At 39.3% G+C, this 13955-nt stretch overlaps 1 protein-coding gene across 1 annotated transcript in view; it reads left to right on the forward strand.

Annotated features, from left to right (window-relative positions):
• Positions 1-13955, forward strand: part of LOC111872495 (protein turtle) — a 480259-nt gene that overhangs the window by 340404 nt on the left and 125900 nt on the right. Inside the window, exon 5 of the mRNA XM_023866469.2 lies at positions 5395-5516. Within this exon, the coding sequence (XP_023722237.1) occupies positions 5395-5516 (122 nt within the window). The remainder of the gene's footprint in view (positions 1-5394; positions 5517-13955) is intronic.

Raw genomic sequence — 13955 nt, forward strand, 5'->3', positions numbered from 1 at the left:
ACCACACAAAGATACCTTTCCTCTGTTGCTGTTTACGGGCCGCTGCCTAGTAACAGCCATTATATAGTTGCTTATTTCACCGTCGTTGCCTAGCCTATGCATATGTAAACATTAATACAGAAAGTGTGAACATACATGGGAAAGAAAAAGAGAAAATGCAGAAAGAACATAATACTAAAAACTAAATAGCATAAATAACATTAGGAGTCTGAGCAAAATACCTTATATATAATCACAAGCGTTGCTAACTGATTTATTAACATCAATTTCTTTTACTCATTGTCCGGCATTCGCATCCATATAGCAGCATGGTAGTTCTATCGAGACGGCCGAGCAGAGCGGACGTGTATAGGACAACGCTCCGTGAGGCACGTGCTTTGTAGTGAAAGTTATAGTGAGGTGACCGCTGTAAACGTTATCTAATAGTCAAATTGATAACGCGAAAATGCAGCAGTATTGCAACGATCAATCAATGAGTCAGCCTGGCAGGAGTGATGACAACAGATATCTACAGCAACGGTTCCGGAGGCAACCGACCGAACCATCCCAACAGACAACAAAAACAAGTAAACAGTACTATCATAGGATGTCATCAACTAGTGAAGATGATGCTACCATCCAGGATTCAAACGAAAACACATGGAAAAAAGTGAAGAAAATAAAAGAAGGAAGGTAAATCAACCTCTCAGTCAAAATATAACCTTAACAAACAAATATAGTCAACTAAATGTGGAAGATGACGAAATTACCACCACCAAAGTAATAGAGAATAAAATCCAGAAACCACATCCAATATCTGTATATGGGGTAACAAAATATCAAGACATGGTACATAACCTGTGCAGCATAGTTGAAACAGAACAGTACACTACCAAAACCCTAGTAGACAACACTATACAAATTAACTGTCATACTCCGGACACCTATCGTAAACTTGTACGTTATATGCGTGAAAATAATATTATATATCATACATACCAACTGAAGAAAAATCATGCCTTCAGGATAGTTACTAAACATCTACATTTTTCAACTAACCGACAAGAAAATTGAACAAGAACTCAATAAAGAAGGACACAAGGTAAGAAACATCATAAATGTAAGAAGCCGGATGACCAAAGAACCACATAACTTATTTTTTGTTGATTTAGAGCCTGCCACTAACAACAAAGGAATCTACAAACTAGCAAGACTACAAAACCAAACAATTGTAATAGAACCTCCAAGAAAGGCCAAAGGAATCCCACAGTGCATGCGATGTCAACAATATGGTCATACAAGATCATACTGTAAGACACCGTATGTATGTGTAAAATGTGGTGGGTCGCACAGCACACAGAGCTGCAAAAATCGAAAAACACACCTGCAAAATGTGTATTCTGTGGAGGTGCACATCCGGCTAATTAGAGAGGATGTGAATATTATCACAGTTTATTGAAACAACCAAACAACACTAACAATAGACTAAACATGCATCACAACGCACTAACCCAAAGTCAACCAGCTCAGTTACAACCAGAATCAGTTGTTCAGAAACCCTTAAAGGGAAGAGAAACCAAGAGCCAAACATCACATACCCAGGAGAAGCAAGGGAAAATACTAACGACCCAAATACAACTAATTTGTTAACCAAATTTCTTGAAGAATTTAAAGCAATGTTCCAACAACTCACCCAACAAAACAGCATGATATTAAACATGCTATCAACGTTAATATCTAAAATCCATTACATTCCTTAGAATTGCACTATGGAACGCCAACGGCCTTCTGCAGCAAAAAAAAAATGAACAAGCGATATTGCTTCAACACAACTTCATAGACATAATGCTGATAAGTGAAACTCATTTCACTGATAGATCCTACTTCAGTATACCAAAGTATTTAGCATAGTCTGCTAATCATCCCGACACTACAGCACATGGAGGAACTGCTATATTAAAAAAGAGAACTATTAAACATTATGAGCTCCCAAAGTACAAATTAAATCACCTACAGGCCACAGTGATAAAAGTAAAGATGACCCAATACGAGTTAACTGTTGCTGCAGTTTACTGTCCACCAAAACATATCATCAAAAAGAGAACTTTAATGATTTCTTTCAAACGCTGGGACACAAATTTGTAGCAGGCGGAGTTTATAATTGCAAGAACACCTTATGGGGATCTCGCCTTCAAACGACCAGAGGCAGAGAATTATCAAAAACATTACAAGAGCGAAAATATTCCCACTTGTCAACTGGCACGCCGACATACTGGCCAGCAGGTCCCAACATAACCCCTGACCTCTTGGACTTCTTCCTTACTAATGGAATTTCTTCAGAATACATGGATGTGGTGCCCAGTTTCGATCTCTCTTCAGCTCACACACCAATTGTAGCCCCTGTCAGTCGTCATGCTGTTCACAAAACACCAAGAAGTAAACTGCACAATAAAAGAACAAACTGGGAAGAATGCAGGATGACACTACAAGAAGATATAAATCTAAATGTGAGACTCAAGAGCGCAATGGAAATTGGCAGTGCACTAACCTCTCTAATCAACACTATAAAACAGGCAACCCAAGATACTACACCTAAGACCACCTTCCAAAATAACACAAGGAATGTTCCAATTGAAATTAAAAAACTCATAGCTAAGAAAGGAAGAGCAAGAGCAAGGTGGCATAGAAATCAAGCACCCATAGATAAAACAACATATAACCATATAAGTACTAGGCTGAAGTGTAAAATTAAAGAGGCAAGAGAAATATCCTTCTCTAACTATATAACCAGCCTCAACAGATATGACAATACCATCTGGAAACCCATCAAACATTTAAAAAAACCCAAGACATAGATACATCCTATAAGAAATGAAATGGCACCGCAGACATTGTGGGCAAGAAGGGATGAAGAAAAAGCAGCTATATTCGCTGAATATCTTGCTACAGTTTTTACACCATATGATGACCAGACTGATAAAGAAATAGAAAGACAAATATCTGAAAATATCAGCATTTTACCAGAAATAAAATTTGTTACAGTTAAAGAAGTGCAAAACGAAATAGCACTCCTAAATTCAAGAAAAGCACCTGGCATTGACAAAGTGACTCCCATAATGTTAAAGAAATGTCAAGAAAAGGGTTAATACTTCTCACATATATATTTAATGTTTTTCTCAAATATAAATACTGGTCAAATCAGCTAAAAACAGCAGAAATAATCCTGATCCACAAACCAGGCAAAAATCCTAATAGTGTGTCATCATATCGTATTACAAGTTTATTACCCATCATATCTAAGGTCCTCGAAAGAATTCTCTTAAAAAGAATAAAGTCTGACCCAAATACAGAAGAATGGATACCATAACATAAATTTGGTTTTAGAGAAAACCACTCCACTGTACAGCAGATACATAGAATAACATACAAAATACACCAAGCAATAGAAAATAAAGCATACTGCACATCGGTCTTCCTCGATGCAAGTCAAGCCTTTTATAAGGTATGGTATCCAGGACTACTGTACAAAATCAAAAAATATCTACCCATCACTTGTTTCCACTTACTAAAATCCTATATAACTGGCAGAGAGTTCAGAACGAGAATCAATGGAAGTATATCTAACAATTTTGCAATAAAATCAGGTGTACCACAAGGCAGTGTCTTTGGCCCACTACTTTATTTACTGTATACAGCAGACCTACCTGTCAATGCCAGCACAACAATGGGCACATTTGCGGATGATACCGTGATCCTCTCAGCCAACACAGATCCAGCAATAGCTACCTTCACTTTGCGAAATCATCTAAATCAAATACAAGAGTGGACAAATATATGGAAAATAAAAATCAACGAAACCAAGTCAGTGCAAGTAAACTTCAGTCTAAGAAGAGAACAACGTCCTGCAGTTTTCTTTAATAACTTACAAATACCTGAATCACCCAGCACAAAATACTTAGGTATTCATCTAGACAACCATCTAACCTGGAAGGAACACATTACTAAAAAACGCAAACAGATTGGTCTAAAAATCAAGGATATGCATTGGTTAATGGGAAGAAATTCCAAGCTCCCATTAGACAACAAAATATTACTTTACAAAACAATACTAAAACCAATTTGGGTATATGGAATGGAAATACGGGGATGTGCTAGCAAAACCAGTATTTCCATAATCCAATGATGTCAGTCAGAGATACTACTTATGATTACCAACGCCCCACGGTATGTTGCCAATATAACACTCCGTGAAGACCTGAAAGTGCCGCTAGTAAAGGAAGTCATAATAAGGAAAAGCACAAGATACCCCAACAAAACAGGACATGAGAACGTACTAATGCAACCGTTACTGGAACCACACAATGGGCGAGGACTAAAAAGGAATTGGCCAGCCGACCTGAGAGAGGGTTAACGAGGCCTTATCTCTGGATAAGCCCTCTCCACGTCACGAAGAATACTACAGCAAATTAGCTTATAGAATAAAATGTACTTCTGATTGCTAATTTTATGCAAATAAAAATATTGCAGCATAGGAACAGCTTGCACATGGTAAAATTGTATTTGTGTATCCATTTGAGTTCTTCTTTTAAGGGTTCGCCTAATAAGGGGATGTACAAGACTGGATAAAATTAAGAAAGAGGATGTAATGAAAGAATTGGGAGTGTTGCTGGTGAGCGACAGAATAAGATGATATAATATATGCTTGAACATGTGGAAGTAAGTTTGTTTCTGAAGACACTGATGAGAAGTTAATGGTCAAGGAATCGCTGCTTAGACCAGAGTTTTGAACGTTTTCGTCTAACTTATATGTCATCATACCTATTATTGCAAGTGTCAAGAAGTAGTCCGCTTTAACATAAGATGGAAAATTTTCTTCCATTTCGTTAAAGTTTAGAGGATTCGTTCAGTGTGATGGAGTTCCCATGGCAGAGGCATACTGAAGCTTAGATTGGATTCACGCATAGCGCCATGCATCAAGGTTGCTGCAAATATGCTCAATAAACAGTCGCAAATCGAAAGTGGCGAGGCCCACCTTTGGGTTTAGGTATAGGTTTCCTAACACTGCCATATGTTTACGATCACAACAAATGCCAACGAGACATATCGTCTGTACATCTACAGTGTTATTTTTTTTCTGTATCATTTCTCCTGTGTGATGTTTACGTTCCCAGAGGGGAACCACCGCGAAAGGCGCGAATGTAGGGCACTGTAATAGAGGTTACAACTTCATTGACAATAAACGGACACGAGTTGTGTGTTCGCGGTTTTATGTCTTCACAATTTATGCACAGTGAAGATGGTCTATATGTAATCCATATACAGGGCCAAAGTATGCAGTGTAATGTTTCTCGTTTGTAGCAGGCAGAAAACTCTAAATTGCTTGTTGAAATCTGAATGACGATTGTGTGTTTGCAGGGCTTTGCCACCAAGATGCGGTTCACATCACCGCCATCTTGGGTGAGTCAGTCGTGTTCAACTGCCACGTGGAGTTCCCCGGCGACCACCCGGTGCCCTATGTGCTGCAGTGGGAGAAGAAGGTAGGCGAAACGGTAGGCCGCAAACTCTGTTCTACTTCTCTCGTACGTACGTGATTGACTGGCATCATTTGATCTTGGGAACACCACAAAATTGCATCAAAATTCTTACACCTCCTCAGTGCTGCACCTATAACTGTCTTCTTCACAGAATGAGCTCAAGATGCGCCATGCGACCCACAATACCTGTAGAGTTCTTGTTTAATGATTCTATATTACGTGCAGTCGATCACGCGTCGATGTTAGGTAAGAGAATGGTGATTATTAACAGTAAGTTGGTAGGGATTTGTTCTGAGGCAGTTTTCAATTTAAGAAACTTGAAGGGAATGAGCGACCGCCTTTGTGGTCTAGTGGTCAGGGTTCAATTCCCGGCGCTACCAGATTTTCTGAGAAGTAGTGGGTCTGGAAGGGGGTCCACTCAGCCTCGTGAGGATAATTGAGGAGCTATTTAAAGGAAATAGCGGCTCCGGTCTAGAAAACCGAAATTAACGGGCGTGGGGATTCGTTGCGCTGACCACGCGGAACTTTATATCCGCTAAAGTTGGCACTAACTTCGTCTACAAGCGGCGGTCTCTCGGTCGGTATAGTTCGCTTGCGGAATAAAGCCACGGAGTTTGTTTTGTTCATAGAGACAACAAGACCCCTCCACAAAATCTGACTCCCTGGCCTTTTAGGCATCTTTGTTTCGGTTTAGTATACTGGATACATGAAGTTTTCAGGAAGTACTAATTTCTGTTCCAGAGGCGAAGAGAACATGTTATAAATTGTGCCACTTCTGTCGTAGCACGCCAGAAACTTAAATTAAAATGTCAACGATTGATAGAGGTTTCAAATACTGCGGCTTCTGTCTACTTTTGTCTTTCTCTTCTCTGTAACACTTCCCAGAGGAAAGGAAAGCAAACATTGAACAAAACGTGCGGTTAGCTGACCTATAGTTCTGTCCTGCGCTTAAAGCTGTGGAAGAATATACAGCCATAGGCAGACCCTCTTTTTTAGCGAATCCCTTTTTAACCGGCCTCAAGGGATTTCCTGGCCCGACGGACAGCAGTTCCCGATACATCCATGCTCATGCTGGCTTCGTCTATCGCAAGATAGAATCGTTTGTACCTGAACTCTCTGTTAATCAGTTTCAAAAGACTCAGAGCCAGCATTGCGACCTAGTATTTAATGCTCCGGGTTCGAATCTCAACTCGGTTACCTGTTGTCCTAAGTCTTCTCGCGGTGTTCCTCATTCCCACACAAAAATGACAGAATAATAACATGCAGTAGGGCACCTTCACTTCCTTTTACATGCTGTACATTGCTTCAGTCACAGTCATCCTTCCAGTCGGAGTTATAGGAACTCAATAAAGATAAGAAGGTAAACTAATTAAGCACTACGCCATGAAGGCGTTTGGGGGAGTGGATGTATAGATCCACATTTTCTTCAGCTCGGCACTAGCTGGAGGTGTCAGACTCACACTCCTGCCGTTTTATCCCCGGGGAAACAGTCTCCGGTACCCGTTGGATAGGAGGCTGGGTGGGCCCAAGAGCCAGTCTGGACGACGTGGAGAAGAGACAATTCTTGACCCTACCGGGACTCGAACTCCGACCCCTCGGTCGTCGAGCCCGTAGCTAGTCGCTATTCTATCTCCGGTCCCATTCCAACTCAATAAGCATCGTTAAATCAGTCGGTGGCAGCCATTACCAGAAGTTGTTTCTGTTTAAGAGCGTAAGCCTGAACATTCTCACCGTACATTCTGGCACTTTGCTTGTTAATACTATTCAAAATAGGAAAGATGTTTTTATTAGATTTGTAAGTATGCATGTAATCACTTATTCGCTTTTACTTATAAAATATTTATTTAAAAATTAATGGTGTGCCTTGACAATTTTGTGCCGAGAAAGGCTAAAAAACTCGGCTGTGGACATTCTGGGCCTCTTCGGAGGTGAGAAAGACTACCTGTAGGGTACCGCTGTCAGGTCCTGGCCTGTTAAGAGGTCCCGGTCTAGTTGCTCCCTTCTTAGGTGTGCCGAGTTCCCCGCTTGCTGAATGCCTCCTGTTCCCACTTGACCCGCCCTTGCTTTTTGCAGCTTCCACCTAACACATCAGGCAATTTTGTCTTTGCTATGTCGAGCCTGCCCAGTTCCACAGCCAAAAGCCACATAGTTCTCCTTCTACGGGTATGATAGAACTGCTAGCTCCCTGCAATTGTTACCATATACAGGTGTCACTACTAGTTCATATTTGGCCTTGGCTGAAACTTCAACTGCTGGTTCACTGATTCCCCCAGTACCCCGTGATGGTTCACTAGAGCTCCCAGACCTCTGCTGAAAAGTTTTTTTGTTGTGAGGTTCTCCCCGAAAGGTGACACCTCTTTGTTTTATGTTTTAAGACATTTTTCATTGGCATCCGTGGAGGGTCTTGCGAGTAACGGGTTTCTAAGAAGTTACAACCCTTAGCGCCCCATATAAGTGGAAGGCGAAGATTCAACGGGGTGTACCCCCGTGCTACCCATGGGGATCATTAACGACACCAGATCGTTTCAACCCCAGTCACCTTGGCGTAGGTGGACTATTTTCGTGTTTTTACCACCCTTTCGGATGATACTCCCACCCGTCCCCTCGATGTGTGGGAATTCCAGTCGTGTCTATGTAACGGTCTATTGTTCATCTTTATACCATGGCTTCGAGCATTAACACAGCGGCCGTGCAAACTTTTAACGCAAAATCGGCGGTGTCTGTGTCAGACGTTAAGCCTTTTCTGTATGGATCTTTAAAAAATGTGCGAATTCTTATGTAAATGTTGAGCTCGTTAGAACGAGCATTAACACATTCATCGTCGGTCACAGAGCATAACAGCTAATAAAGGGACGCAACGAAATTCGGGAGCAGTTATTTTGTTTGTACTACAACTTCATATGGTATACGGGCGATATTCCAAACGCACATATCTAAACTGAAAATTGTCTTCCTTATTTGTTTGATTACTTAATTATAGACGCTTTATCAGTACTTACTTAATTATAGACTTACTAATTATACTAATTAGTACTAATTATAGTACTTACTTAATTTACTTAATTATAGACGCTTTATAGACTCGCTTTTTTTCGAGTGTAAGGACACATTCGCGACGCTTTTCCGGTGCTACGGTATTTGTCTGGAGAGAGTGGAAAAAACGCAAAAAATCCGTCATTAATGGAGTAGGCCTCTGTTCCAATATTCTAACTCGAGACGCCCAAATTATGAACCCGTATGCTATTCTCTGAGTTGTGTGGATGCCGTTTGTTATAAGATGCAGTGGTTTTCCCCCTTCTTTTTAATAATCCCTTTCCATTTTACGGTTATAGTTTACGAATTGCTGCTAGTGTGCAGTTAAATGTAATATTGTGAGAGACTACAGTAAATACTGCGATAAAAATTTTATGGAATACTTCGGGACTGAAATGTCCATACATGATGACTCCAAGAACACTGAATACATAAAAAGTAATATTAAAAGTTGTTTGCACAGCAGACACGAAAATAAATGGACGAAAACGTAGCTAGAGATAATGGACAGTTTGTTTTGATCAGCGGTCCCATAAATTATTGATTGAACTTGCCTTAATATTATTTGAATGTTCACCAGCAATTTAAAATTTAATTAAATCGGAGGTTGTATGCGAACAGTGGTTGTAGAGGAAGAATTGATCGATTCTTATGTTACTTAAGAGCCGATATAACTCGGTCGCCATAGCGATGGGCTACTACCTGGACGGCTGGGATTCGATTCTCTGCAGGGGCAAGATTTTTCTCTTCTACAGAGCGGCTTTGGAGCCCATCCAGCCTTAATTCCAATGAGTACTTGGGGCTATTTACTCGGTGGTAAATCTCCTTAAAAGTCGTGTATTTATTCTCTTAAAAAATAACTTCATTATAAATGTAAGGAACCCAGAATTAATTCCTGGATGCCAGCTCCTTGTTGGCTTATACAGACCTTCTGCGCTTTTCATAAATCGCATGACCCTGTCTTCATTTATAACCTGAAGATAGGGGCAGTTCCACCGAAACATTCGAACTTTGTGTTTTGCTAATCTAAAGATAAAGATAGGTCATACGAAATGTTCAAAGTTAATTATTTGCTAAGTTGGAGGAGTCAGTTCATGCAAAATATTTGAAGTCTGATTCGGGTTTATCTGCTGCATGAGTATCACTGGGCTGATGGAGTTCTCGCATAACGTGAAACCATCGCCGTATGTTACTGAGAGTCGGTTAAACTCTAAACTGTTCACTGTTTTGTGTATAATTATACAACAACTTCTGATTTTGAGGAAATGGCTCGATCTGTGTTGAAGACAGGACAGTATTGGTGCTCAATTGCTATCGCCATGCTGCCATATGGTTTGGGTGGCCAGCAAAATAACAGGACTATAATACCAGAAATCCTTTTTTTTTATGTTTTAATTTATCATTGAAAAGAAGTCTACAGATGTCTACATATTTTCCGTAATATTATTGGCCTCTTTTCGCCACATGGGAAAGAACGACCTTCATGACGAGTCCTAAGAGAGAGAACAGAGGTTTACCATGTTGACCTGCCTGTAATATAACAGTTATTTGTATGTGTTTATAATAATTAGTACATACTTTTATTACACCCAGGGACATGTCCTTATACTAATATCTACCTCACCTGAATTTTGTCACTGTGATTCATGCCTTTGTTGTTAGAAGTGGGTCGTACCCTTTCCTTTCTTTTCCCTTCGTCAGTGAAATGTATTTCTTCTACTGACACTCTCCTTCCTCATTATAGTGACAACGGAGGATTATTATGATCTCGAATAAAACAATAAACATCCTGTACTTGTAAATATAACGTTTATTGGGCCTTATAAGCACCATTCTTCTGTCTTTGCCTGTAAATACTAACTCACAGCAATCACTTGCCTGTATAGTATCACATCCGTGTCTTGCAGATACAAGGATGCCACATTAAGTTGTGAATAGAGAGTTATAAGTAGTGGTAATGGTAATTTCTTCAGCTGGACAGCTAAACGTGTCGAAGCAATGCCAGGAATGCTTCTTCAGTTACAAAGCATCTAATTCTTACAGAGAGTTTTAACAGAATTTGTATTAATTGAGCAGTTGTGTGTTTAATTAATGTTTTTTCTGCTTAAGAATAATAATGCACTGAGTTTCAAGCTGACAACCTAAAGAGGAGTAAATCATATAGGATAATAATAAAATGAATCTTAAAGATATAGGAAACTGACGGTATTCAAGTTTTCAGTATGGGGACCAGTGGTAGGCTGTTATGAACACGATAATGAACTTTCAGACTGCATTATAGGATCTTGGCTGGCTCAGCAACTAACAGCTGTCATGAAGGAACCCCCATTCTGCAAAGCAGAACAATAGTGTTGTTTGTTGCCATTATTAGCGTAAGACCTGTGATGATGCATACAGGGCGAGAATGTGAAAGTCAACATATTGAGAATTATTGTTCGTCACAAACGGGATCATGTCGAAATGAATTAGGCCTTGTAACAAACTTTGTGAGTTACCCTACCCGCTCGTTCTATCTTTCTTACGTAGGTTTTTACTGAAAAGTTGCTTCTCATAGGTGGTTTGGCTTATAAATATTCACACTACATAGTCAGAAATTATTTTCCTCCACCCCACCATGAAATATTCAACATGTTGAAAACTGTTTGCAAGTCTTAGAGGTAAATGAGACATATACTTCACGTTATGTATCATTTCCGTATATTGATCCTTTTTTTTTTTTTTGAAAAAGTAAGTATTGGGCTGAAAACAAAGTACAGCAACGGTTAGAGGTGATGCTTAGCATCGCTTAATCTGGCCACCAGAATGAAACGATTTTTCCCGAAGTTACTGGAGGACATGTTTATAAAGCTTTGCATTACACTTCTCTCAGAAACAGCGAGAGACATTGTTTAGCCTCGTTTAAATTGACGGATGAAAGAGCAGCTGAATAAAGTTTATATGGAACGAATGATTTTATTTCTATGTAAACACAAGCAACATTCTCGTGGATAATATGTTGCCCCTTTTATCTCATACGAACCATTCGTAGGCATACGAGTACGTTGTGGTTTCCAGTAATAAAAATAAATTGGTAAATATTAAACTATAAAAATTAATGTTTGACATTGGCCGAAATCAAAGTTTCTTCGTGTTTGCTCGACAACTAAACAGGGACGAGTTGTCATGGCAACAGCTGTCAGCGTGCCTTTACTGTGAAGTCGTTTATAACGGCACGTACGGTTGTTGATATTCTCCATCTCATTTCGTACTGGAAATAACTTGTTAAATAAATCCTTTCATGTTATCTTGCCTCGGGTAAAGTCTTCTGCGAATTAGTTTACTTGTTCTCATCATTATATATCGAACAGTTTGAGCAGTTTATGCTTACAGGGTGTGTATTCACATTTTGGAATATAAGTTCTTCCTTGTACGGATCCTACCCTATGTACATGCACGCCTTGTCCCACAAATTCTCCATAGCGTATCTAAACAATAGATTCATTTTAACAGAGCTCATGTAAACGCACAGATACTCATTTGAGAAAAGTTTTTGTTCCTGCCAGTAGCAATTGTTACTGTAATGTCAATAACAAGACAAGGAATTCACGCTTAGTGCGTCCGTTGGTTCTCTGCAAGTAGCCTCGGACAGTAACGTATTATTTTTGGGGGTACACGGTAGCATAGTTTGTTGAGGCACTATGCTACAAGCCGGAAGGTCTCGGGTTCAAATTCCGATGAAGTCATTGGATTTTTCCAATTGACCTAACTCTTCCGGCCGCACTCTGGCCCTGGGGTCGACTCAGCCTCAAACAAAAATGAGTACCAGGAATATTCATGGAATATTCTTAAGGGTAAAGGCGCCCAGCACGTAGGGCTGACAACCTTGCCGCCATCTGTGAGCCGATTGTCTAGAAAACGTGGGACCCTCAACATCTCACAACCCTATGGGCCTCCACGGCCTGTTACAGGGATACCTTTACTTTTACTTTAGTTTAACATATTATTTTATCATTAAGCAAGAATTGTGCATATATATCGGTGTTCATCCGAACCTGCTTTATTTAGAAACTAAATTACTAGAAACAAATCAAAATAAAAACAAAGTAACTTGAATTAATGGACAATGTTATGTCTGATTTTGCCTATTTTAAGTAGACCTTCCCGTAATGAAAGTTTTCGTGCCTTATTAACGTTGTCACTTCACGGCATCACTATATATATATATATATCTCAGACAGATCGAAAAAAGATTTTCAGCTGTATAAACAAAGTATGCTTTGGGAAGAACACGGAGCCTGCTTTTCTTTAAGTGCTTTCATCTGTAACGGAAATTAACACAAAGTCTATCCATAAATAACGCATTGCCTGATGGTTTCCGGCATAGCCGTGTCTGTAAAATTTAACATAAAACGTGCTCGACGTTAAATCCGTTTACATAAAGCAGAGACTGTTAAAATGAAGATTTTATGATCACATAATTAGCTTCATTGGTCCGTTATCAAACTCAAAGCTAAATATAAGCCTCGCGCAGGCATCGTATTATGTTGTATCACAAAGAGAATCGCCCTAATTGCGCTACAGTAATACAATCCGACCAAATGTTAAAACCGTTTCGGGTAAATTGACAGTTCACCTTTGGGGCCCTATGCATGGCCGCTATGTTTCTCAAGATACGAACCATGCATCTTTATTCAGAGAGACGGTCTCAATAAATTGCTGAAATGTAAACAAATTCAGAACCATTTTCGAGAAAATTGTCAAGTGGTTTTATGGGGTCCATCTGAATTGCCCATCTTTTTGTAGCTAGAAGGTTTATATTCACCATGCACTAACCTATGATGGATAAACTCAGATATACCAAAAATGAGTAATATCTCTTCAGTCATTCAGGGTCTAGTGAGGCGCACATATGTACATGCATACATATATACATACATACAGATAGACAGAATTCTGAAAACCATTTTTTATACATTTATGCATAGAGGAAGGCATGAAATCATGTACATCCTTCAGAATCTCCAAACCGAATTTTTTTACAGTCGTAAAACATTGTTGTGTGTTGTATGTATAAGAGAACATAAAAAAGTCGCTACATTTTTTCCTTACTGCAATAATCTTCCCAACTGTTGATTTAGAAATTTTAATTCCATACAGAAATTGTGCCAGTTAACACCTTCATTGGCAACCCCAATATACTTGTGTTCAGTTTGTTTCAGTCCTTTAACACAGTGACTGAATAAGCACGTAGTCTGTATATGCTTTGCAAATTTTTTTAATTCAAATATGGAATTAAAGACTTACTAACTGAAAATGTAATAGACATACCTGCCAAAACAAGTAAATCTAGCCAAAGACAACAGCTAAAATTTTTAGATCAATATTCAAAGTATTGATAATGAAATTGGGATGATGATGTTACCTTTGTGC

Source organism: Cryptotermes secundus, unplaced genomic scaffold, assembly GCF_002891405.2.
Source record: "Cryptotermes secundus unplaced genomic scaffold, Csec_1.0 scaffold537, whole genome shotgun sequence".
Lineage (NCBI taxonomy): Eukaryota > Metazoa > Arthropoda > Insecta > Blattodea > Kalotermitidae > Cryptotermes > Cryptotermes secundus.